Source organism: Carassius gibelio, chromosome A2 (genome assembly GCF_023724105.1).
Source record: "Carassius gibelio isolate Cgi1373 ecotype wild population from Czech Republic chromosome A2, carGib1.2-hapl.c, whole genome shotgun sequence".
Taxonomy (NCBI): Eukaryota; Metazoa; Chordata; class Actinopteri; order Cypriniformes; family Cyprinidae; genus Carassius; species Carassius gibelio.
Window position 1 is genome coordinate 15,759,786 of NC_068372.1, and position 27,280 is coordinate 15,787,065.

Here is a 27,280-nt window from a genome sequence, read left to right on the forward strand (position 1 = left end):
CATTTGCCACCGCCTTAGTCTTCCTAAAATGTTAAATAAATCAATGAACCGCAAAAGCCATAATTAACGTTTCTATAGGAAATAACAACTATGCATATTTTTTCTACTGGCCATAGTCTATTGAGGTTATTTTTGGAGATTTGTTAACAGTTAGGCCTACAGATTGACTTCCATTTTATTTAAAAACACACAAATAAATATAAAATATAACTACATAAATATTAACAAGAAATTATAATTATTTTAATTATATTATATTTTATTATTATTTCTATTATTTTCATTTATTTATATATTTATTTTTACTTGCGAGATTTAATTATATTTTGAAATGCATCATAATTTCAAACCTATTAGCCTTTACTCCCTGTACACTTGAAAGGTTGCCTTGGGAACATTTTTCCACCCCATTTTAGTCAATCCTATGTAACAAATCTGATCTATTAGCCTATATATATATATATATATATATATATATATATATATATATATATATATATATATATATATATATTATGTATTTATTTTTTCTAAACAGACTGGCTTCATCGAAAAGGAAGGGATTTTTTATTATTTACGAGCAGAGTACATAAATGAATGTTGAGCTGATAAGACACACGTCATTCAGATAACATAAAAATAATGGATTAATGTCTTAACAATTAAAAACTTGATTAGTGAGCCGTACGCGAAGAAGTTATTTATGCTAGGCTAAGGGGGGAAAAAAATGCAAATAAGATAATTAACTGTGACATACTACCCGGCAATAAATTTCAAGTTAAATTTCTATGAATTATGAAACCAGTAATATTAACATATACTGATATCTGACCTCTTTGTCTGTCCATTGTTTCATTGGTGTGCTTAACTTAATATCATAATGGAACAGTGTTCATTTCCATTTATGAAAAAAAATCATCATTCGATTTAGACCATCAAAGACATAACTAAAAACGAACTCAAAGCGGTTTTATCTGTACGTCCTGACCTCCAGCTCCCATTCAGTCCACAAATCAATTTTCTGTGATCTGTAAACAATCAATAATCAATAGAGTCGTTAAAGTTTAAGTCAATAGGTAAGTCAAAAGAGAAAACGCTGTCACCAAGGATTGTAATTTTTTAGATCTTCTGGTTTTATTTGCCATTTATATATTTTATTTTACGATTTATTATAATCTCTTTTAGTCATCTTCATAAGCTTTTAAGACAGATCGAACAAATAATGACCAGATATAAGAGACCGCGTTTTAAAATGATAATGTAGGCCTATTGATTCGTAAATAAGATTTTGGTCAACATTTCATTAGATGCTTACCACGCAAGGAACCATGCAAAGCATTTGTGCTTCACAAATGTATTGGAATAGTTTTCTATAATGCATAGGCGCTATGGAGTTGTCAGTTACTTTACAGTTTTTGCGAGAGGAGGGCATTATCTCTCTCTCTCTCTCTCTCTCTCTCTCTCTCTCTCTCTGTTGCTCAAGATTCAGTGTTGCATTAACACTCGCTACTGAGATACGGCCATTTTGAGTCACATCTGTAGTCGTGATAAAGAAATAGGTAGGTTATCGGTATATTGTGAGAAAATGACTTAAGTCGCTGAAAATACAGTTCACGTGGGATACCTTGACCACTTCGATTGATGGGCGGAGATAATGGCCTGATTTTTTTTCTTTTTCTAGCGATTGATTATGTGTGAAACGCAGCCTACGTGGAAATCGAAGAAGCTTTAATGACTTTAAGAACCCGGTACGGTTAACGCTAAAGTGCTTCAGGTTTCCGCCAGCATGCTGAGCTTCTTTGTTTTCGCCGAAGTGCCTGTATTAGCGCAGGTGACGTCATGGCAGGCAGCGTGCGCGTGTGGTTTGCAGCTGAACGCAGTGCCCTAAACGAGGAGACTACAGCATACCGTCCAGCGCTACAGAGAAAAACACCGACATACCACACATGCACGCGCTCTCAGTATCACTGATTATTTAATAATTCAACAATTATATGTAGCCTAACTTGACATGTAACACTAAGGGAATAATATAAAAATAAACGAAAACGTCTGTGAACAGTCTCTGGAATTTGTAAACACAAAAGTGAAAAAAATTAAATAGCCTTAGTAGGCTAAAGTTGTATAAACCCAAGAGTCACGTCGGGTCTGGTCAATGAAGTAGCCATAACGGTAATTTACTAAAAACAGTTCAGTGGGACTTCTATAAGTGTAGCCTACACCGTTCGATTTTGTATGGTAAAATACTGCAGCAAAAGGATGCACGTTTGTCTCTTCTGTCATGGCCGTTAGAAATAAATGATTGAGATATCCATGCATTCAGAGTAAAATTTCACAGCACCCGGCTTTTCTTCACTGTAACTTATGGGAAAGTGAGTTGGAAAGTGAATGTGAATAAAAGTAACACATTTATGACGTGTAGTAGCTAATTATGTTACTTATCAGAAAGTCCAATGATTTTACATTCGAAGTATATGGGCCCTAAGTCTAACTTAAACCCAAATGTTAGGAATGTAAAATGTAAGACTATTTTTGAAATTTTGCTTTACTGGATTATATAGACTAAACATAACCTACAAAGGCCGTATTAACGGTCTGTGAAGTAAAATATTTTCTAAGCATTCAGCAGAAGTTGCATAACGCTCCCTGAACATGCTGGCCATTAAAATTTAAATCTTTCATGGGAGCAAAACATAAAAATCAGTGTGAATTGAATAATTAAGAAAGCATTGACAGCGATAAAGCTATTGATTCGTCTTGCTCTTGCCTAACTCGCATCATGACATTTATGCCGTAAAATAACCCTTCTGCATGTTCTGCATGGGCATTTAGGTGTAGCTGTAGCTAATTTTATTATTATTATTATTATTATTATTGTGAGAATAAAGAGAAATTCAGCTTCTCTAAAAGTTCTTCATTGCTCATAAGAATCATTCCGACCAAACTTCATGGCTTGGGACTTTCCTCTTCCAGTGGTGATGGGTGGTGAGGTTTGACAAAGACATGCGTTAGAGGGGTACCCTATTGATGACATAGTCTACCCCACCACTAATTCCCAGGCTACCCGTCAGGAATGGGATCACGTGATGGAGTGGGGCGGTCGAACTAAGCCATTTTGGGGACTGTGTCAGTTTGCACTGAACCATCAGGCACTGTGTTTTTCAGATCGCCGTGCAGGAGATCCACGCCTCTGGAATTTACCATTTATGAGCGTAATCTGTGGATTTATCTGTGATTCAAATCGGAAAGTGTCGGCAAAGAGTGAGTTACGTTATTGGGCAAGAAGGCCACAATGAACACGGCGGAGAAACGTTAGAGCCATTGACAGCGTCTGCAGCTCATTCCAAGATGGCCGCTTCGGTAGCATTCATTTTTTGCTGATCGACTCTCAAGTTTCATTGTCTACCACAACAAAGCTTAGAAACCATCGGCAAATATACTTGGTATGTACGCTTGAATTTACAAAAGAACGGAGTTATTAGCTTTTTTTATTTCATTTTATTTTCCCTCTTTGGAGACAAGATAGTAACAATGCATGTGTGCTTCTCGTAGGCTACGTGCGAATTTCATTTCAGTTTGAGACATTTTTTAATGAAACGTAACCATTCACGTATGATAACACAATATGCGTGTTAATGAGTATGTGGTCTTTGTAAAACTGAAGTATATATGTTCTCTTCAAGTGTTGTTTTTAACCCAAAAAGTCGGCGCGCGCTGCAGAACAGGCGAGTTGGGGCAGGTGTTTACGGGTGACCACTTTCATCCATTTCTTCGCGCTCGAAAATCAAACATTAGATCTCTTATTTTATAGAACTGAGTAGTCTGGAAAGTGTATATTTAGGAAAAAATAACTTTAACGTGTTCTAATGTCGTCGATTAATTTTATTAACTTAAATTCATGTGCGTTTTTGCTTGGTCCCTCTTCCTATAGGCTGTAACACACAATTGTTTTGAGGCAGTTAACTTATAGCTTATTTTAAATATGTTTTCGAGCGTGTTCACTAATTGTTTGTTTGTCACTGAATATAACTTGGGTTGTGTGTTTTGTATTAGGCTTCTAAAAAATAATAGTAGGCTACATGTCTCGATTCTATGCATCCTTTGTGACCAGGACGCGTCAGACTGAACCGAACCTTTTGACTTTTTTTTTTTTTTTGGACAGTAACACAAGAGTCCTAAATCTAAGATTAGATTTTTTTTTCTCGTCAGTCTGATATATAGCCTACATGTCATTATTAATCAGTCTTTATACTTTTGACTCACCCCGCTCACTCATGGTTAATTAAAAATGTTGATCGCTCCATCCCAATAAATTAGATGATGTAAATATAGACTTACATCGGTTGTTAACATAGTTCTCTATTGCCCAAATTATACTTCCATATTTAAATGAATAAGCTGTTACGGGCAGATATAGCTTACTTTTGTTTTCCTATCTGACCTTTCTACCATGCCATGCATTACTGACTTAGCTAGGCTATTTATTATTTTTATACATAGGCCTATATATTAATAGCCTATATATTTTTTCCACACCGCAGATATCTGTAGGCCTATTTCATATTTAAAATGCCTGCTTGCAGTCATCTTTCTGAAAATAAAAGAAGACACTTCATAGTAGTCCCGAGTGTCAAGATATGACTCTTATCTTTATCCTAAACTGACAGATTTACTGAAACTGCTGATTTACTGTCTTTTACTTGTCCTCTTCTTCACAGAAAAGACAACAGCTCCGTTTCCAGTACATAGTGTGTTAAATAGGTATGCTATCAGATACGAATCATCTGTTTTCTGAATATTAATACTAGACCACAGAGTAGGCTAATGTGAGTTTTCATTATTGGTCAAGCTTGAGAAATGTCTTTCCAGGCCAGCTAGACTTGTTCCAAACCAAAGCTATTTTTTCGACTTTGATGGGACCTGATCCAGCTTGTTTCTGTAATCCACTTATTAACCAATTCACTTATGTAAAATAATTCAGTGTAACTTAATCCTTAACGATAGTTGACGGTTCTTAATAAATAAGTAAACATAAATACTGCCTTAGTGTTTAGATTTTTGTATTTATCACTGACTGAAGTACAATGCGTTGTTCTGCTACAATTCCAGTCCAGTGTATTTTATAAAGCAAGCATATTTTCTCAGTTAGGCTATGTGTAACTATTTAGAGGTTAGCCTGTATCAAGTAAAAGACAAATCATTTTATTTGACGCCGTTTAATGCGTTGGATTCCCTGTACACTATTCATTGTGAACGGTTTATGATTGTCACGGGATGTTTATATTTGAAAAATTGACGTTGAACCACTCACACATAAGGTTACCGATCGCAGTCGAGAGAGATAGCGGGATCACGGATGCGAGCTCTCGCGCTTCCGTTGCCTGTTCCTCGTCGAAGGCATCGGCAAAGCAGGGAAGATCGCATTGTTTTCTCTCTGACGCTTGAAGCGATGCGTGCTGAAATTATGGCTGTGCGACGTGTTTAACAGGTGATAGTAGGCTACTCACTGCTTCTTAGACGATAGTGTGTGGTGGTGCACAGGTCGCAGTCTCATGCGAGCGAACTCGCTCGGACACGGGGATGTCTGTAGCAAAATGGCAGCCACGTTCAAGTAGCCGCATGCTTTTCGAAAAACACAGTTGTCGAGAGGAAGTGGTGGCGTTTTACCGTTAATTGGTTGCATTTACGGTCATTTGTAATGCTCCGGACCCTCAGTGAATCTGAGGAAGGCTTGTGAGGCTCCGTTTAGTCTGGCACAGTGCCAATTACAACCCGTCGTCATAGCAACTATACGTGTGGGTATTTGGCTTTTACTCTCACCTGTAAACATCCCGCGAAAAAAAAAAACGTTTAACGTGTGCGCGTGGAATCTATCCTGGAATGCAAATGAGTTCAACCAAAGACGTTATGAATTAATAAAAACACCTAATGATTAGTTCATTCGAGATGCCATTTGTATTGGCGGGTAAACACGTTAAAACAGCCGAGATGTAGCCGAGTTTGTCTGGTTTGTCGTATTTTTTGTTCGCTTCAAATAGCCTAGGCTACAAATGGACCATCTAACCTTATAACCCGCCTTTATATATTTTTTTTTATCCTGTATGATATTAAATTGTGACTGTAAATATTAATGTGTCGTTTTTGGTCATCAGGTCCGCGAACTCACATGACAATGCACCGAACAACAAGAATCAAGATAACGGAGCTAAATCCTCATTTGATGTGCGTTTTATGTGGAGGATACTTTATTGATGCGACCACCATTGTCGAATGTTTGCATTCATGTAAGTCTGTCATTATCTCTATTATTTTATTGTTATTAAACTTGAAGGCGTTGTTATTGTTGCACATTAAAACGGGACTTTTTAAGTCGCCTCAAACGATATTTTAATTTGTTGCATGGTGGTAATTAATTTGTCGTCTGTTGTTTTCACAGTCTGCAAAATGTGCATTGTGAGGTATCTGGAGACCAGCAAATATTGTCCTATTTGTGATGTCCAAGTTCATAAAACAAAACCTCTCCTCAATATCAGGTAATTTGCTGGGGATTGTTGTTGGCTATTTACGTTTTTTCTTTTTAAATGTTTCCGATATGCTACCGTATTTTTAAATTATTCTTAATTGAATACCCCTCAAAAATGTTGGTATGCTACATTTTAGGTCAGATAAGACCCTTCAAGACATTGTGTACAAGCTGGTGCCTGGTCTGTTCAAAAGTAAGTGTAAAAAGTTTGTGTTCATTTTAATCATGTTTATTTATTATTTATGTTTTACAGAACTGCAATATAACTTATTACTAATAATTTCTTAAATCAATATAGTGATGTATTCATTTTGCTTTTGTTACTCAGATGAGATGAAACGAAGGAGGGATTTTTATGCTGAGCATCCAGTTGATGGTAAAATTTTAAGATGGTCATTGTGATATTTTAATTCATAAGCAATCTTCTTTTTTAATATTGAAGTTGTAATTGTGTCGGTGTCCTTCAGCTACTAATGGTTCTAATGAGGACAGAGGAGAAGTTGCAGATGAAGACAAGAGAATCATCGCAGACGATGAGATCATCAGTCTGTCCATTGAGTTTTTTGATCAGAACAAGTAGGTTCAGTTCAGTATATGGTCCCTGTGGTATGTCATTTCCATTATCATCAGAGCTCTCTTTCATGTTGCTAATAAAATTGACAGAAATATTCATTAGTAAAAGGCCCAGACCTTTGACATTTATAGTTTTGTAGTTAGACAGTGCATTCATTTTTTTTCTTTCTTTCTTTCTCTTAGAAAGATCAGGCTTGACAGTAAAGATGGAGAAGAAAAAGAAACCACAAAAGAGGTAAGTAGTTTTTGAATAAATTACATATTTTAGATGTCTAATTTAGTCAGTTTTGAGGGTTATGGGACTGCTTACTGAATTTTTGTAATGGTTTAATTCTAATAGGTGAATGTAAAGCGGTACTTACAATGCCCCGCGGCTATGACAATAATGCATCTCAGAAAATTTCTCAGAAGTAAAATGGATATACCATGCACCTTTCAGGTAATTTTGTTTACATTCACTTCCTAAGAGGTTTAATCTTCTCTCTAAACCTCTCTCTTGCTTCTCTCTAAACTTCTTGTCTTGTTTTTTATGAATTTTTCAGTATGAGTTTGTTTAGATAAGATTTTATTTTTATTTTTTTTCAGATTGAAGTTATGTATGAAGACGAGCCTTTGAAAGATTATTATACTCTTATGGATATTGCTTATATCTACACATGGAGAAGGGTAGGAGTATTAAATCTGATATGTTTAACACATTAAACTGTGCTATTACATTTTAGTCCAACTGCAGAGATAATAACATATTTATATTTTTCAGAATGGGCCCTTGCCATTGAAGTACAGAGTTAGGCCTGGCTGCAAAAAAATGAAGTTGAGCAACCCAAGGGATAATATGATCGGCGGCAGAAGGCCTGATATAGAAAGCGATTCCAACAGTGACAAACCAAACAGCCCGACTGCTGCTGCCGCCCCATCCACATCCTCCTCTCTGCCCAGCCCGAGCACTCCTGTCCATTCTTCACATCCCAGCTTCCCCCATATCTCCACCGTCAATGGAGTCTCTGCCAAAACGGTCCACAATGGCCAAACTCCTTTCAGCAGCAAAGTCTGCAAAACTTCTCATAATGGCTCCAACTGTCTTGGGTGACTTGCTTGTGGATCCCAAAGCCAAAAACCCCTTGCAAACAGAGCTGTGATGTAGATGCTTTCTTTATAAAACACCTCTTCAATTTTTTATATCATTTTTAAATATATTTGTTTTGTCACCACGTGTGAAAAACTTTGTAACAGCGTTGTTTGTGTTATATTTTGTATTAATTGCTATGGCGTGACTAATATTGTGAAGAGTACTGGAGGGAAACTCGATAAGAAGGAGAATGTATCTAGATGTTTTTATAAACTCTGTCTTGTTTAGATTAGAACATCAGTGTATATAAATCATTTACTTTTCCGTGAAATCTTCAATAAAACACGTGGCGGCACGCGCAGTGTTTGATTATGCAGATTTTACAACAAACCTACATTTGCAAAGGGCAGGAATGCAGCAGCTTCAGTATTGTATTGGAAAAACACAGAAAGTGTTATAAAAAATAAATAAAATATCTGCTATCTTCATGCTCGTCATATAAGTTGAGAAGTGTTTTTTTTTTCTTGATGCGTCATCACGCGAGGAGAGAAGACTCCGTACAGACTTAAGTTCAGATAGTAGCCTATTTCTTGCTCTGGCTTTTTGTTCAAGCGGTTATTTGTTAAAGCCAGTGTGTCATTTACTGTTGTACAATATGAAACATTTGCCTTAATAAACATTTTACTTTTTTCAAAATTACTAAATACATTGTGTGGCCTTGATAAAACAAACCAGCTTCTTTGTTTACGACGTGGGCCTACTGTTCTGCGACAAGAACCTACGTCTGCCTTAGATAAACTCGGTTCTCGTTTCAAGGGAAATATTCTGTACAAACGAAATATTTCAAAATAATGGTTAATGGTAAAAACTGCGACACGTTTTAATATGGGCAAATTTCCCACCAGAAAAACCGCATGGTGCGTTCTTGAACTGAAATGTGTGGTCATTGGTCATTTTTGACCCCTGTCTTGTGATCAGTATATGATTTCATTAAATATTCCACAGGCCTACACTATGACTCGATAGTTCAAACAACATATAGTGACCGTGTGGGTGCAAACCACAAAATAAAAGCTTCTAGAAGACCAATAGTCCTGTCAAAGACCAAAATAAACGCATAAATCGTTATACAGTCAACTAGAATGATGAGCAGCGGCTATTACTATACGCTTGCTTTGACTGCATAAAGTAGGTTAAATATTTGATAAAGGTCTAGATATGTCCAGCCGCAACAGTTATAATTGTTGCAAATATTATCAGTGGTATCGTAAAAAGTTTGTTTCGACCGACTCGGGTCTCTCTTGTCCTCATTTACACCAATGTCAAAACACTACAGAACATAACAGGTCCACGCTGAACAATGTTTGGAAATAAGAAGAGTCACAGTACAGAAACTTACTTGTTTTCGTTTATTTATTTATTTATTTTTATTGTCTCGTTAATCTCAGTCATTAGACGGCAACACCAATATGCCTAATGGTCTCTGAATATAGGCTATATACAGGATTTATTAGAACTGAATAGACTGTTTTCTATTCATCTATTGTCTAAACTTGAATAATCGTATGGTGTCCTGTCAGAATTAGCGGCTTCTAACAGTTATTTCGGCTCTTTGACCGATGCTGAACAGGCTATAATCGAAATGTATTAAAGATCTTCCGTTTTAAATGTTAAGACTTATATTTTTAATAAAAATAGATAAAGAAAAAGTTCAGTAAAATACATGTAGCTGTGCTAAAATGTAAAGACATAGGCTAAATTGACACGCCAAAGCGATTTATTTATTTTTATTATGGAAATTTTTTATTAAGGTGTCTCAGATTAAGCGGAATGACTGAACAGATTTATTCTGAGCTGAAGGGGGGTTCCTTTTAGGGGGTCGCCTTGTTAAGTTAAAACAACACTTATATTGAAAAACAAAATACCTAGAAGCCAAAAATGGGGTTTAACCTTAAAGAGAAGTAGGCTACGTTATGAAACCATAAATGCACCAGAAGCAATAATGTCATACGAAGAATAATTTTTAGGCGGAGCAATAAAAAGGCTCTTCTTGATTAATAACACGGTTGACAGCAAATTATATTTAAGGCCTACAAAGTCAAGATAAATAAATTATTGCGTAGAGCTTTTCATATTAAAACAACAATGAAAATTTAAAATGACAACGTCTAAAATATCAGCTTCAACGTAAAGCGTTTCGTGGATTCTGGTCTTAATGATGTCTTGTAACTGCACGGAGCGCGAGGCGCCCTCTTCTGGTCGCAAGCATGTAACGCACCTCTACAATAAACCACAAAAATGAAACCTTTCTTCTTTATAGTTACACGGCCTTTATAAATATTTAAATCTAAATCACTATCATACATAAGAAACTTTTAATTTAATTAAATTTATGCTGTTTAAGGATAGCTTAAGATACACTACCAGTCAAAAGTTTTGGAACAGTAAGATTTTTTTTTTTTTTTTTATAATTATCCTCTGCTCACCAATGTGATCCAAAATACAGAAAAAGCAGTAATATTGTAAGATATTATTTTACTATATTTAAAAGAACTGCTTTCTATGTGAATATATATGAAAAGTTCATTTATTCCTGCGATTTCAAAGCATCATAACTCCAGTCTTCAGTGTCACATGATCCTTCAGAGATCATTCTAATATTCAGATTTGCAGCTCAAAAAACATTATTATTATTATTGTGTTGAGTGAACACAGCTGAGTGGAACATTTTTCAGGTTTCTTTGATGAATAGAAAAAGTTCAGAAGAACAGCATTTATCTGAAATAGAAATTTCTTCTTTTAGAAATTATCTTTTGTAACATTATAAATGTCTCTATGATCACTTTTGATCAATTTTAAGCATCCTTGCTAAATAAAAGTATTAATTTCTACAATTTCAAACTCAACTGTTTAAATATCAATAATAATAATAATAAATGTCTTCTACGCAGCATTTTAGAATATTAGAATGATCTCTGAAGGATCATGTGACACTGAAGATATATATATTCTCTATATATTCAAATAGAAAGTAGTTTTTTTTTTAAAATAGTAAAAATATTTGACAATATTACTGCTTTTGCTGTATTTGCTGCTTGGTGAGCTGAAGAAAATCTTAAAAAAACATTAAAAATCCTACTGTTCAAAAACTTTTGACTGTACGTTAATATTAAGCGTTTGGTTTAAACAAAATTGAAAACATGCTCCGATCACCCCTATATTTACATAATGTTGCCCTTGTGAGAATTCATTATATTTAGATTTTTGATTATATTTATCAAAGATATATTTGCATTTGTATTTGATATAACTATCATTTTGTCTATCCACAGGTTTAATGCTGAACAACCAAATGTAAACCTTTCAATTGAATAATTTTCTATTCTTTTTTAATAGTTTAGCTTGTGAATGTAAGATTTTGCCATAATAAATGAATATTACAAACATTTATCAAGCTGAGCAATGCATCGTTTTATTGAGCAATGCTTATGGGACAGAGTGCTCTTAAATATTTTGGGTCTACAGCACACACACACACACAAGAGCTGCACACTTGCATGACATAGATAACAGTTATGACAAGTAGACTGACAAGTGATAATATCTCCTTTTGACCGCATATTTAAAAGAGCTCACAATTCCTTCAAAGCTTTTTTCTCTTCCTCAAACATGAAAGTATCAAACTCACACTGTACCTTCAACATGGATGCATGTTTTTACAAATTACAACACAAAAGAGATCATAACGCTTTACAATTTGAGACAAAGTGAAGTCATTTTTTCCCAAAAAGTTTAAAGAAGTGGCTTTTTTTGCAGTACAGACATCAAATTCAAAGTCAAAAACAAGAACTGACATTGCTTATTATCTAATTAGTAACTGTAACAAAAAATAACTTCAATTATAACGACAATGTAGGAATCAAATTAGTAAATTAAGCAAAACTGATCAGGGTCGGGGAACTCTTAGGACTGCAACATTGTCATAATATTGCAAACACATACACTCGCATATTTACACATCTACAGAGGAACAGTAAAACCACTTTAGGATTCGTCCTATTCTCCTTTCCCTTTTTAGAAAATAACATTTTTCAAGCGTCTCTTTTTAAAAAAATGATTCAAATACAAAATTAAATAATTCAGAGTAAAAAAGGCACACCCTCGCACAGTGTATATATGTCAACACATACAGTAGAATATTTAGGATTACTTTGCAAACAATATTTCAGAAGAAGACATATCACAATATCTAGTTAGTTTATAATACTAAAGGTCTCTGGGGTCACACAAATATTCAACAGTGCTGAGAGAGAGAGAGAGAGAGAGAGAGAGATAACAATAGTAAAAGGCAGCATTCTCTCGCTCTTTACAGTGCAGCTGAAACACTATAAGCAGATTCAAGCATCAATATAGCGCCAGCACAACTGCATTCTCAAGAGAACGGCCCACTGTAAACCTGCTAATTATTACTGTAAAAAAAAAAAAAAAGGTAGGTTAGGTACAAAATATGCTTCATTTTCATACAACAACATGAAACAGGCAATGTTTTGTTCTTTCATTAGGGATACAAAAGTGGCAACGCACATGTAACCCATTAGGTGCTTTAACACATTCTACGAATCACTACTATTGCGTGACCCTCGGCGAGTCAGTGGTAAAACTGGAATCAGTTGCATAAATGTTTTGGTGCATTAGATCATGTGCAAAAACAGTTGTGTTATACTAAACGTTATAATCGGAGCCAATTGCAAATATTGAGCTCCTTTGCAAGACTTTCCGATGCACAACAGGCAGAACATCTACATCTAATTTACTGATTGGATTTCAACTGTAAATGCAGTTATTGATCTTGAAGTTGCATTCTTTTCCACTGTTACATACAGTTTGTAAACAGATCCGATTTAAAGGTACTGCCTGCAGCTAAAGAGCGATAGTGCAATCAACACTTTCAAACAATTACGGCCCAATTTATTTTTATTTCTGACTCTGGTCATATTTGTTCAGGGCTAAATTTAATAATTTTATAAATTGAAATATATTTTCATCATTTAAAACTGGACTTATTTTTTTTTAAAGGAATAGTTCACTTAAAAATGACTAATTTAAACTTGATAAAAAGTGTAATGTGTCTCAGACCATCCGAGATGTAGATGAGTTTGTTTCTTTATCCAAACCGATTTGGAGAAATTGCTCACCAGCTGATGCTCTGCAGTGAATGGGTGCCGTCAGAATGGGAGTCCAAACAGCTGATTAAAAAAATTATCAGCTGTTTAGACTCTCATTCTGACGGCACCCATTCACTGCAGAGGATCCAGTGGTGAGCAAGTGATTTAATGCTACAATTCTCCAAATCGGTTCATATGAAGAAACTGAGTTACATCTTGGATAGTCTGAAGGTGAGGACATTTTTGAGTGAACTACTCCTTTGAGAGCAATGAATTGATTTCGGCAAAGCACATAAAGAAAATAAATATATAAGCAGCTTTGAGAATTCCAGTATGATAACCATACCACATTGCTGGGCACAAACAATAACACGTGGTTTCTCAGTCAACAATATCGAACACAAAAGTATACAGAACGCTATATATGCATGACTATATCACATGTATAACAACCACATGGAGTCATAAACCTACCGAAAAATCCAACAGAGAAGAAAAAGAAAAGATCTTGACAGATCTCAGACATGAGAGCTGGATCGGTTACACAAAGCAAAACCTCTCCCAGGATATGAGATCATATGTGACCACCTGTTACTGTTACAGCCTCAGGCAGCGGTTAGGACAGAATAGTGGTGATGAAATCATAAAACCGCTTCGAGTATTGCTCAGGGTTGACCGTCGAGATCTCTGCCCCTGCCTGGAGAACAAGAGAGCAAAAATGCGTCGACTTTGAGTAAATAGAGGAATATTTTTGGACTAACACTGTGTTTCTGATATATTGGACTCTCACCCCATGTTTGACCGTCTTAGCTGCATGGGCTGCTTTCTTCTTGGCATCATACGGAGTAAGAATGTCAATCACTGCCATGAAGTAGATTTCTTTTTTAGGAGCATCTGAAAGGTAGAATGTGCAACTGTTTTTAAGCAAGATACAACTGAAATAAAGTGAGACAGAACTTTAACTTGTTTTATCTTTGGCCCATTTTGGCGGCACTGCCACTGAATATTTAACTTTAATGAAATCTACTGACCTTTTAAATGTATATGCCTTGCAAACTGAAATGCATTTTCTGTAATACATTTAACATGGTTGCAAATACTGTTGATTTGTCACCAATCTAGCTGGATAACATGGACAAAGCTTTCAAAATATTTAATCTTGTCGCATATTTTAAAGAAAAAAACATTTAATGAATAAATATTTCTTGCAAATATAAAAAAGCATTTGTAAAAGGTTGCAGTTGCATTACAGTGGTTTAATTGTAAGATTGTATTATATTTTTTGTTTTTGTAAAGAAACAAAAAACAATGAAAATGTAACATTTAATGAATAAATATTTCTGGTAAATATAAAAAAGCATTTATTAATTTATTGAGCTACATTACAGCTGAATAATTTCCAGCTTGTTGCATTTTTATATTTGTAAAAAAGTAAAATTTCTAGTGAATATAAAAACGTATCGCTAAAAATAAAAATGATTTGTGTGTGTCAGGACGAGTAAAGATCTGAACTATTGATCTGAACCAATAAATAAAAACAATTCATTTTTAAGCCCTAAATGTGCAAAATTACACTTAATAATTTAAATATGGCAAACATTTATGAATGAATGGGGTCCTTCTATACAGGTTTTCCTCCCCAAATATACAAATTCAGTGTGTTTCTTGTTCAGTTTTATTCAGAAATGACATCTCAAGTTACTTGGTTAGTTGAAGAAAGGTGTATTTTCTAAGTGATCTAAAAAAAATTGTCTGTTGGACCATAAAACAGGCAAAACATACTTTGAAAATGGCTCTCAAAATATATCTACAGACTAGAAAATCATAAGAGACCACCTAACACCCTACAACCATCTAGCAACTCCAGAGAAAACGACTCACTTTCATGGCTCTTGATGGCATATACATCAATGATGGGGTCAAACTCTCCCGGTCCCAGAGGTCTATTGCTGTCTAGTGTGTTACTGGGGCTGTCTGGCGGGGAGCCAGTGGCCCCTCCATCGCTCTCCGTCCCCTCCTCCTCCCCAGCGTCATTGTCTTCAATCTCCTCCTCCGGCTGTTCCTGCTCCCCTCGCTCCACGTCATGGATCCCCACCAGCAGACTGTAGTCCATCAGCTTCAGCTGGGCCAGGAACTGGAAACACATTTTCCAAGAAATTAAGCATGAAACATTCATCGCTTTTTAATTAGACAGTTTAATGACACAGAGGGGTTATTAGAACGAACGAATGTTTAGATAAGACTTTAATGAGTCAATTACATTAAACAGAACAAATGGATGGCACGTGATGGATGAGCACACAGACCTCTACGTCATTCTTGAGTTTCTCCAGAAACATTTTCTTGTTCTCTTCATCTATGATGATTTTCTGGCCGTCATTGATGAAGTCATTGTCTTTGTAAGTTGGAAGCTCCTTGGTCTGTTATTGACATTGGGACAAAGTGTTAAAATTCATCAGCAACATGTGTAAATGGAGACTTTCAGATTACTCAGCCGTTAAACAAAAGATGCCATTGACTTACAATATCATGAATGCAGATTTTTCGGGGGATTTGTTAATAGACTCAAAAATTAAAACATTATAAAAACATTTATTAAAACATTATAGTTCTTTCTGGTGCTGCTAGTGTCACAGAAATAGCACACTTTTTGTCTACTTCTTCATGTATTTCTCGTTTTTGTCAACTTTCTGTTATATCACACTGAAATGAAACAGTCTTTAGGGGTGAAAGAAGTTTTGATCTGGTGCAATTATGAGCCGTCCACACGACAGATGCACATCTGAGAATTCACCAAATGAGCTTAAACACAGCAGATCATAGAAGCAGTGGGGTGTAATATCAAGCAGACGGCCTCCTGTGGACACTCGGAGCAACAGGCTGTGATTTAGATTTCACAGTTAGAGCCAACAGACAATTACAGCATTCAAATAATTACAACCATTAAACCAAGGGTTATTTCCTAAATGCCTACTTCCACAAACATCAGCGATCCCCATCCAAAATCTACAGCTAGTATCAAGATTAAAGGGCTAGTCCACCCAAAAAAGAAAAAAAAAAGTTGTTCCAAATCTTCACAACTTTCCTTTTCAGTGGAACACAAAGATGATATTTTAAACAAAGATGTAATAGTTACTAATCATACTGAATTAATTGAAAAAAATCTATAATTTTTTTTTTTTTGGCTGAACTATCCCTTTTTATTCATTAGATTTGCAGTGCATTAAATGTTTGAGATATTTATTTAGCTAAATAAATAATTCAGCTCAAGATTGCTCCCTCCAAGAAACATCAAAATTAGTATATATATATATTTGACCTTTTATGATCTATTTAACATTTGGTGAAAATTTGAACTGATCTTCGAACCAGAATGAGACTTCAGTCCTAACTAACAGAACATGCAGATGGACATATGATATGAAGGTAGACATAAACCCCCTATGACTCAGTCAGCAGAACACGTAAATGCTGACGCACTAGTATTCCAGGTCTTTTCACAATTCCAGCAGAGATGGTCAAAGAAGGAGTCACCACTTTATTTCTGGAACAGGAAGGCAATTTAAAGCACCAGCCCTGGGCTTGGGTTTACAGTCCCTTGTGGGATCCCGAGGGAACAGAGATTTCCTGAGGCAAAATGTTGAAGAAGAAGTACACAGAGCAATATGGGACAGTTCTTTGCTGTTGTGTCCTTACGTGTCTTATGGCGCAGTAAAAGCGTGTGGCGATCCGGATGGTTTGTAGCTTTTGGCTCATGCGTGATTTGGATGGAGCCTCCTCAGGTGGACGTGGCTGCAGGGAGAAGGAGGGTCAGATGCAAGCAGCTTCACTAACGCAAGCACCCACAAATCAGTGCGTGGAGGTGAGAGATGACCGCTTTTTAGAGATTTTGGTCGTTTGACTTGTTTTAGTCATTTTAACATCATTTCAGAAAGCATAAGTGTGAAGCCTTCAGGAGAAAATGGAAGAATTCAAAAGATGGAAATATCCCACATACATGCATCAAACGATACACAACCAAATTACAGAGTAAAAAAAAAAAAAAATTTGATTGATAACATGACTATTGTACAGTAAACAAGTGAAGACACAAAATATCATGGGAGAATGTTAAAAGAGATGAAAATTCTGTCATCATTTACTCACCCTCAATTTGTTCCAAAACTTTATATATTCCTTTCTTCTGTTGAACACAAAAGAAGATATTTTGTAGTATGTTGGTAACCAAATAGTTGTCGGTTCCCATGCACTGACTGTAAGTTATTATGGCCCAGAAACTGTTTGGTTACCCACAATCTTTAAAATATATCTTCTTGTGTTCAGCAGAAGATCTGGAACATCTCGAACTTGACAGACTTTTCATTTTGGGAGAACTGTCCCTTTAAGTAAATCAACGTTATGATGCAGAGGACATTTCCATTTCATCAAATACAGTGAATGACAATAAATCTAGTCTGTACTGTATATGACACATAATTACAAATATACATCAGTTCATATTTGCCATTTTTGAGAGTATCATATACAGCATTAGAATGTAGATATAACATCTAAATGGAGGAGTAAGTAATCAATGAAACAATTTTACATGCCAGAAAGACTAACATGCATTTAGAAAATATATATATATATACACACATGCAAATCATTCACATGCCCTCCACAAGTACACATATGTGAAATAAGAAAAGATCAGGTTTGCCTTATTTTATTAATGTACAGAATGTTTTCTATATACAGTAGTATCCACAGTAAATCAATGTAAAAACATGTTATCCAACAGTCAAATGTTTCCTGAAGACAAGTCTGTCTCAATCTCTGATCTATTATTTACAATGGTCTCTGTTACCATCTCTTTACCTTCAGAGATCAGTGCACTTAAATTACAGTGTAAAACAACAGGGTATCACAACATACACATACACTACGGTTCTTAGGCTTAAATTAATGCAATATTATAATTGTTTTACACTCTTCTCAGGTCCATTAATTAAGTTTGATATAATACCTCTGGACTACAAAGTGCAGTTTCCCACACTCCGAAGCAAATTAAAACAAGCAAACCCTGAACAGAAAAGAAGCACAGAGAGTCTTTTTTTTCAAGGAATGGAGTAGAAAATGAGATCCTTCACACAGGAGAAATTTTTGGGGGGAGTGCATTAATACACAACACACATGGAAAGGAAGATGATGTTATAATTGTGATTACAATGTTTTTTTTTTTTTTACAAATAATTTCCAAACTCAGACATGCAAATACATCCAACATGCAAATGTGAGTTAATTTTCTGAACACTTATGTAATTGGAAATACAATGGAAATAAATAAAACCTTTTATGTTTTTAGCATTTAAAAAAAAAAAGTTCAAAAGTTCTATTCCTTCTAAACATAATAAAAATAAAAGACTTTACCTTCTCTCTGTCGGTAGCCTCTCTTGCCACTGTTGATCCCTAAAAAAGTAAATAAATGATGGAATATAGCTGCCAAAAATGCAAGGTCTCTGCGGTTCACTGCAATAGAGACACTCTGTGTTGCCATTGTACCACGTGGGATTTACTCATAAACTGAAAATGATTTAGTAAAACAGTGATTCTGAATTGGGTTTGCTTTAGGATTCAGATTTGGATACCAAGAATTGAACAAACTATCAAGATTATCAACAAATTGTTCAGAAAGAAAATTCTATAAATAAACCTTGCGCTTGCTAAAGCAATGCTCTACCAGTTGAGCTACAGGAACACTATATGGACCTATTTTGTTCTGAAGTCATTTTTCTGCTGTATTTGCTTTTACTTCGATTGAATAAAAAGAGCTGATTCAAAAGAATCATTTGTTCATGAATCAGAAATCACAATTTTCCTCATGAACTGTAATGAACGCATATGGATGTCATGACTTCCTGTGAATAATGACTTAAACAAAGCTATCGTATGTCTCCAAAGTCTTAAAATAGCATAGTATTTATGGACCACTTGATGCCCCATCCATTCATTTTCATTGTACTAAAGACAAGACAAGGTCTTCATACTAGAATCACTCACCTTCAGGTCATATTTTTTGTAAACAGGCAGCCGGTGACTGAAGACATTACGAGTAACGATCATGTAGGTCTCATCTCCATCCACTGTGAGGCGATACATGCCCAGAAACTGAGGGAGCAGCGTGTTTCCGTGGCACTCAACTATATACTACAGTCGGCAAATACACAAAAAATATTGTTTTTTAACAGCTTGTGAGTCTCATCGTAAGATCATTTTTAAACAAAGAAACAGATGTTCCCTCTACCTGGTGGTACTTCTTGAGAATGTTGTGCATCTCGGCCACGTCCTCGCTGGTGATGATCTTGATGACGTACCTCTTGTTGTATGAAGTGTGGAAACGTGCTCCACTACGGCCCTGAGAGTCACTGGGAATCGGGGCCCTGTGTGTAAGAGAGTTCTGCCACGGGAGGAAAGAACAGTGAAGGATTTCACACTGCCAGGCTTGCACTAAACAGCTCCAATAAAACGGTGAAAAGCTACTGGCACTTCTCCTAGACTGCAGACTGCAGTGAGCCTGGGATGCCAGACTGTACTGTCTGGCTACTTCTTTTATTCAACTGAAATGCTCATTTGGATGGCAAAACATCCTCTTCTATAGCAATGGGAAAAATGAGAAAGAATGTGTAATGCAGAAAGACGGGAGTCAATGGGTTTGCATGATTAAAATGCCATTATTAAACCAGCAAAAGCACAGCTGCGTACTGCCTGCGCTTTGGATGCCATCTTTAGTATAGCTGCCAAAAATGCAAGGTCTCTGCGGTTCACTGCAATAGACACACTCTGTGTTGCCATTGTACCAAGTGGGATTTACTCATAAACTGAAAATGATTTAGTAAAACAGTGGTTCTGAATTGAGTTTGCTTTAGGATTCAGATTTGGATACCAAGAATTGAACAAACTATCAAGATTATCAACAAATTGTTCAGAAAAAAAATTCTATAAATAAATTTGTGTCACAATACTGTTAGATTCTCAGCCTTTGACATCAACAACACAACATATGGCATTCATTTCCTCATGACTATTAAAAGCCTTTTTATTTTGCAATTCTACCTGAGCACAATTTCACGGTTAGCTGCACACAGCATTGTTTCTTCCCCTCCTGACCCGATCTCAAAACCACATAAGCCAATATTTTTTTGGTTACGAGTCACCAGTTCAGAACCACTCATGTTGCTTTCCAGACTGTATGTGTTTATTGATTTGAAGATGTTTTACCAAAGTCACCTGGAGACACAAATGCATCCAAAGCTGCGCTTTCACTTCAATGAAAATGAAATGCTGATTCCTGCAGTGCTGGGTCAACAGCAGTGTAAGTGTAATGTTGAAGCATTCTGGGAGATGGGCCAAATTCAATACAGTATTTTCAGCATATAACATTTAACTTGATCTGAGCCTGAAAGATCTGATGATGGCTATGGAAACTAACACCTGATATTACTGCAGTTTACTTATGAAACTGCTAAATATGAACTGAGAAACCAATAAAAATAACCATAATTTTACCCTTCTGGTCAAATACTGCTCTGCAAACATCATTAACATCTTAGCAAATGGCCATGGTATAACCGCGATAATCCATGGCAAGCTGTGAATTAAGCGATTTTAATGCACGACGTGGCGGCTGAGGGTGGTTGCCTTCACAGAGGCACTTGAACACTTACTTTAGCACTTATGTACCTGATACTCCTGATCATCAATGGAGAACCGCTCCCTCAGATTGCGGAAGACTAGGGGACAGTACTCCTTAAACTTGAAATGGCTTGGCATGTTCTCTCTTTGGAAGTTGAAAAAGGTGCAAAAGCTGATAACTAACAAAAGCAAAGCAATGAAAACCTACATGGCAAAATGATCACATTAAGTTAAAAAAACTAAATCAATCAATCAGTCTCTCATACTTGTTGAAGAGGTGGTTGTCCACCTTGATCTTTGAGTTGGCTTTGAAGTCATCAGGCATCAGCATAACAGGAATCTGGATGTGACTGAGTTCATTTATCTGGAAGAAAATAACAGAAGGAAATTGATTAAACTATGCCAGATTACAAAATGATATTTGAATAGCTGAGGCATATCTAAAATAGCTTTATATCGGTTGTACATGAGACCTCTGGACCTGCTCCAAATTAATAAATCAGAGCGTTTTCTTATTAAACGAGAACTATCTGCAGTACAGGAGTCATTTCTCAAAATGTGCTGCACTGATGGACCGCTGCCAAGAAACAACTTCCTTTCACTAACAACAGCAGCAGCGAAAAATAGAGCCATCTGTGCCAACAGGGTAGCATTACTTATTTGGCCAGACTGTCCACTTCCTTTTTTCATCATGTAAATAATTCAGCACACATCAAGAAGCCTTTCATGGGCAACAGAACATGCATGACCACGCTAAAACTCAAGTCAGTTGACTGATAGTGACATTACCTCAGAAAGATGCCTACTTATCTAAGGATAACCAGATTTTGGTGCACATGTCTGTTTTTCCTACATGGTGGAATCCAACCTGGCTTTCTGACACTCCCATTCTATCATATGAACACACACACACACACAACCATGTGTGGTATGCAGAGAGTTATTTTTGTGCATCTTCCTGTGCCTCCATCTGTCCCTGCTGCATCGAGGGTGTCCTCTTGTCGATTAAGAAGCAGTTCAATAAAGAAAGCTAAGCTTTGTGATTTAAAATGAAGCCAAACCGTAGTCTACAAACAAAGAGATAAAAAGAAAGCAACTGCAAGACTGGAGGAGAGGGCAGCGGGTTCACTGAGAGCAGCACTGAAACAGCAGCAGCTGAAAATGGGGAAGGACAAGCCACGGTCAACCAGCCTGAGCACACACACACACACACACACACACACACAGACACCTCAACCGCACATTTACAAATGCAATTCAGAGTAAAACTGTATAATTTTTTATATATGAAATTAATGATACATTTTAATAATGTTATCTTATAATGTTATATCATATAATTTGTTAGCATTTCATATAATATTTTTATATATTTATAATATTCATATACATATATTATATTATATATTTTTTCAGAACATATTTTCATATATACAAATATTTAATATTTGTGTTTGTGTATGTTTTAATAATACTTTACATGCATATATATTATACAAATTATATATGTAATATGAAAAACTAAATGTAATGATATGTGTCTGTGTTTTAATAAAGTACATGCATATATATTATAAAATAATTATATAAATATAATATATCTAATATTAATAATACATAAATGTAATAATGTATTCTTTTTTTATGAAATATAATTATAAATGTGTACATTTATTTATAATACATACATGTATTTGTTAAATATTTAAATTTATATGTAATATTAAAAAATACATTCAAATGATATTATTAAGTTAATGAACCATTATAAATATTATATATATATATATATATATATATATATATATATATATATATATATATACATACACAGACACACTTTTATTTATTATGCATATATATCTAAATATTAATAAACAATGTAATATATATATATATATATATATATATATATATATATATATATATATATATATATATATATATTTAAGCATATAAAACTAGACATTTAACTTGAAAGCACAGTGTATGCATGATTATTTTAAACTAAATGATAATTACAAAATTAAAACTGGTGATATTAACGGTGACCGTGATAAATCTGAATAGTACAGCGAGAGTGTTTTAATGTAATTAAATCCACGTATAGACAGTATGTGGCATAGCGGCTTTTGACCCCCACCTCTTTACACTCCGTTACATAATCAACATACAATTTCATTTGGATAAAGCCATTGCGATTAATCAAGCATCCAACCAGAGGCTTTTCTGGCAGAGCAGGCCATGTGTTTTCTGAAAGCCACTCTAGAACATGTGCGGCGTGAACATTACAAACGATTTCATACTTCTTTTTATTGCATTTCAAATCAGAGAGAAATAATTCCATTACTAGAGCCTGTTTTCACAGCAGACTAATATCTGTCAGCACATACAGCTTATCGCCTGCTTTACATAACACAGTGCTATTACTACAAATTCACATCAAGGGCAACAGACAGTGTCATTCCTTATGTGCCGTGAAAAGAGGCTGGCTGAGTGTGTATGGAGGGCTTTCGGCTCTAGAAGGCAATTTCTCATTCTGGCCATTAGGGAAGCTCATGCCACATTAGAAGAGTCCTTTATCTCCTTCACCTCAGACTTAAGTTATACATCTGAGACTCTTATGTAACCAACATGAAAAAGCTCATCTGAGTGAGTGCTGAATGTGAGGATAAAACATCTAAAAGGGGAGAAGGGGGTAGGAGGGGTGCGGATTAGATGAGAGAAAAGAGATGAATCTTAAAGAAGTATGAAAGACAGATCAAACACACTCAAGACGGTGTGGTTATGACGGGAGGGGCTCTGTTGGCCTAAATGATAAAATAGCCTAAACCCATAGGTGATATTTCTGAACGCTACATTTATGAGGTCAGAAGATAAGATTTTCAGATAGCATCAATAATGCGAAACACGAAGGAAGAATGCGCTAATTATGATGTTTGTGAACATAAACCTGCAGGCAACACTTAACCATCTTTACTGATGCTATTCTACACAAACACCATTTCAAAACTGGGATGCTGAAGGGAAAAAGAAGTGTATTTTACTGTCAACTTGGGACACTCTGATGAGCTATTTGTAAAGTATTTCTTCCTAAAGTGGGATGAAACACTATTTTGTTGTCAGACAATGCAACTCCTTCTCCAAATTTTTACCTATTACACTAAAACATTTAGTCAGAGACTCAGATACTATATAAGAGGTAGTACACATTAAGTCACTCATATTATATGGCCTGAAATGGTTTGAACTTAAACACTGGATATTGCAAGTTATTATGAAATAATTAATCCAATAAAAAGACCTAAAAAAATCCTGATATCAAATATCCGAATCTACATGAGTCCTACATAAGAATCTTGTTTGAGAATGAGTTATAATTCTGACATTTAGATGCCACCAAAACATAAAAGTGATTATGAACAGCATTTTTAAACAGTTATCACCTTATGGATACATTGAAACATTCCTATGTAATTTATGGTATTGCAATAATCCATTAATATTATTTAACTATACTTCAAACAAAAAAGAAATGTACAGGAGATTTGGATGATTTCCAGTGGTATCTGAGAGGAAGATTTAAACATGTAAATGAATAATTATACTGTACAGCTTGCATCTCCACACAATACAGAGTTTGATGCATTTTCTCATGCATGTGCATTATGAGAGCAGCATACGTCACCCAGACACTGTGTTCAGATTCCCAGGAGACCAATTAAAGGTTGTCAGACACCTGGAAATCTTCCATTCCCACAGGAGAAGCTCTCTTTGAACAGATCGTGCTGTTTAGGTTTTAAACACACACACACACACACACACACTTAGTCCGACAGGTGTTAATCATCCAGTTGAGGATGAGAAAAAGAAAATAGAAAAAGAACATAAATAATATAAAACCATTATTATGAGTTCACTAGGTAACTGAGAAATAAAAGTGCATTCTTGTAGGCATTATGTCATGGCAATGGATGAGGAATCATGGATCTAAATGTTTTCTGCAGTCTGTAGTTAGTCATTCAGCATCTTCAAACAATCACCAGTGTGTGCCAAAGCCTCTCATCTCGGCTAACATTTGCTTCCTCTTGAATACTGGGACAAAACACGCCACAAAACTGAAAATGATTTTGGATTAACCAGAGCGATTTACCTTTGGTTGTAATCTCCTGCTTCTTCTACATTTGTCTTGGTCTATTACTCAGTATGGATCAACACCACCAGATACATAATAAAGAGTCAAATGAAATATAAATATTTACATATCTTGAATTCACGTCTAAGAATTAATCAACTGACTCCAAGGGATGCTTTCTAACTGATTTTCAGCACCATCTGTTGATATTTCACCACCGTCAGACAGAAAATGTAATGTGTTAATGGAATAATTATCACTTATTACAGCAGCCATTTTTGTTTGGGTGGTTAGACCACTAACAGGACCTACTTAAAATTAGGAAAATTATCTAAAAACTTCTTTATAATCCGAGGTGAAGAGCTGAGCATATTATGCATGCGGAATAGAAAATTAGAGTAATTAAACAGTATTAGAGGGTGAAATATATAAAGAGGACCTTCAGAATGAAGGTTAAATTTGCTTTCAAAATATATTAAGAAATAATAATTTTTAAAGATGTATAACTTTCATAAAGAATATAATTTTGTCTCATTTAAAGAAAACCGTACTTACGTTTTTTCAAGTATCTTCACTAAGACAGTGCTATTAATACATTATATCTGCTTTTTTGTTCTCACATTTAATATTTACATTAATACATAAAAAATGATTGGGTATGATGACAGGCGTTTTTTGTCTTATTGAGTGATTATGTCATACTTTTTTCGATAAAATGAAATAAACTGGTACATTTATGTCTATATATATATATATAGATATATATACATATAAAAACTGTTTAAAACTGTAGCTGTGTGGCATTTTTGTCCAGTGTCTCAAGATGGATTTGTATTAATGTATGTATCCCGCCACACAATCGCGCGTGGACTGTACCTCTGATGTTTCGAGTCGTAGATTGGCTTAAATGCTAGTTTAATGAGGTTTGAAGAAGCCGCAAGACAACGGTCACGTGCCTCCAATCCGCTCACTGAGGCTGAGCATCGCAGCTGATATAAACCTGTGAGAAACGGATCCTTACCGAGTGGTTGACTCCCCACATCAGGACGCTGAGCAGCGGGTCGCTGGCCCGAAACAGCTTCACCTTCTGAGACACGAAATGTTTCTTCTTGTATTTGCTGGCGATGGATGAAGCGAGGTTGTTAGCTGCAGAGGCCATGTTTAGCGAGCAGGCTCGGATCAATCAAATCCCTCTCCGCGCGTGGCTCTTTGGCGAGGTCTTGACACGAGCTGTTCACAATCAGCAGCGCTCCGCCGGATCTCGACATGCAATGTGTCCCTTACGTTATTTAATGCATCGCGTTCATGCATCCCTCTGCAAACGAACGGTGAAAAACTCTATCCACCAGCTAACTGCTAGCCGTCTTTTGATAGCTTATATTACACCACCCCGACATAAAAAAGGTGTGTCGCCTCATTTAAATCATGGCGGAAACCCGTTAACTATCGTTATTATGGTACGACCACTTACGAATCTCTCAGTGCGAACGTAACTAATAAAAAACGGCAAAATACTAAAAAGAAACGACCGCTGTCCTGCTTAAGTCAAGCCCCGACGAAGACTGGGCATCTGAAGACATCCACCGCGCCTGAATGCAGCAGCTGGATCGGGCTCGAGCTCTGCTGCCTCAGTCTCTGACAGCTCCGCTTTAGATCAGCTCTTGCACGTTGACACATAAATCTTGTGGTTCACGTAACGTTGTTGGTCTGGCGCCACTCTCGGGTAGATACAGCTACGGCAGGCATGATGAAATCAATCTATTGGTTCACTCATCTCGAGTATTGTTTTGGTCAGTAATATATATGGTTTTCAGGCTTCAACGTTAAAAATATATAAATAAAGCTGTCTAAACAAGACATCAGCAGTCTCACCCTGTGCAAAAACCGAATCCTCTGACAAGAGATGTCGCCGAGGACGTAAAACCAATTAATTCTATATGCTACCGCGTACCTGCGGCGTAAACAGCGTGGGTGTATAATCTAAATTATTGTCGGATTATAATGCAAATGTGTCTAAAACCTCTTCTATGCTTGTTATCTTTTCCGGGAAAGCTTGTATTTTATGCAGATAAAGCTCAAGGCCTTTGACAAAAATGTTAGGAAGACCACATTTAATCAAAATTCAGCCTACAGAATATTTA

At 35.8% G+C, this 27,280-nt stretch overlaps 2 protein-coding genes across 6 annotated transcripts; one reads left to right on the plus strand and one right to left on the minus strand.

Moving 5' to 3' along the window:
- Positions 1–3,054: 3,054 nt before the first annotated feature.
- LOC128028084 (polycomb complex protein BMI-1-B-like) lies at positions 3,055–8,869 on the plus strand. 3 transcript variants are annotated; one of them, XM_052615739.1, is made up of 11 exons: positions 3,058–3,443; positions 4,719–4,761; positions 6,153–6,284; positions 6,437–6,533; positions 6,661–6,716; positions 6,852–6,899; positions 6,991–7,099; positions 7,280–7,331; positions 7,437–7,535; positions 7,682–7,762; positions 7,857–8,869. In XM_052615739.1, the coding sequence occupies exons 3-11, from the start codon at positions 6,167–6,169 to the stop codon at positions 8,184–8,186; spliced, it is 990 nt and encodes a 329-aa protein (XP_052471699.1). In that variant the 5' UTR covers positions 3,058–3,443; positions 4,719–4,761; positions 6,153–6,166; the 3' UTR covers positions 8,187–8,869. The 3 variants fall into 3 exon arrangements, with proteins under 3 accessions (XP_052471700.1, XP_052471699.1, XP_052471698.1); XM_052615740.1 differs by lacking the exon at positions 4,719–4,761 and having other exon boundaries at positions 3,055–3,443; XM_052615738.1 differs by lacking the exons at positions 3,058–3,443; positions 4,719–4,761 and adding an exon at positions 5,311–5,488.
- Positions 8,870–11,611: 2,742 nt separating this feature from the next.
- LOC128028047 (phosphatidylinositol 5-phosphate 4-kinase type-2 alpha) lies at positions 11,612–26,850 on the minus strand. 3 transcript variants are annotated; one of them, XM_052615735.1, is made up of 11 exons: positions 26,161–26,849; positions 21,271–21,368; positions 21,053–21,149; positions 19,617–19,769; positions 19,373–19,519; positions 18,743–18,781; positions 17,027–17,122; positions 15,637–15,750; positions 15,212–15,464; positions 14,121–14,224; positions 11,612–14,027 (listed from the first exon to the last, which is right to left on the minus strand). In XM_052615735.1, exons 1-11 carry the CDS (start codon positions 26,296–26,298, stop codon positions 13,947–13,949), a joined length of 1,320 nt encoding a protein of 439 aa, XP_052471695.1. In that variant the 5' UTR covers positions 26,299–26,849; the 3' UTR covers positions 11,612–13,946. The 3 variants fall into 3 exon arrangements, with proteins under 3 accessions (XP_052471695.1, XP_052471697.1, XP_052471696.1); XM_052615737.1 differs by having other exon boundaries at positions 21,053–21,183; positions 26,161–26,309; XM_052615736.1 differs by lacking the exon at positions 17,027–17,122 and having other exon boundaries at positions 26,161–26,850.
- Positions 26,851–27,280: the final 430 nt, after the last annotated feature.

What these genes read in the sequence shown, in the direction of transcription:
- LOC128028084 (XM_052615740.1), top strand. Translation starts at nt 6,167, where the DNA reads ATGACAATGCACCGAACAACAAGAATCAAGATAACGGAGCTAAATCCT. An exon ending in TGTCGAATGTTTGCATTCAT is followed by an intron (nt 6,285 to 6,436) that starts GTAAGTCTGTCA and finishes TTGTTTTCACAG; the next exon opens with TCTGCAAAATGTGCATTGTG. An exon ending in ATATACCATGCACCTTTCAG is followed by an intron (nt 7,536 to 7,681) that starts GTAATTTTGTTT and finishes ATTTTTTTTCAG; the next exon opens with ATTGAAGTTATGTATGAAGA.
- LOC128028047 (XM_052615735.1), bottom strand. Translation starts at nt 26,298, where the DNA reads ATGGCCTCTGCAGCTAACAACCTCGCTTCATCCATCGCCAGCAAATAC. An exon ending in TTTACTGCGCCATAAGACAC is followed by an intron (nt 15,751 to 17,026) that starts GTAAGGACACAA and finishes TGTCAATAACAG; the next exon opens with ACCAAGGAGCTTCCAACTTA. An exon ending in CTAAGACGGTCAAACATGGG is followed by an intron (nt 14,028 to 14,120) that starts GTGAGAGTCCAA and finishes CTTGTTCTCCAG; the next exon opens with GCAGGGGCAGAGATCTCGAC.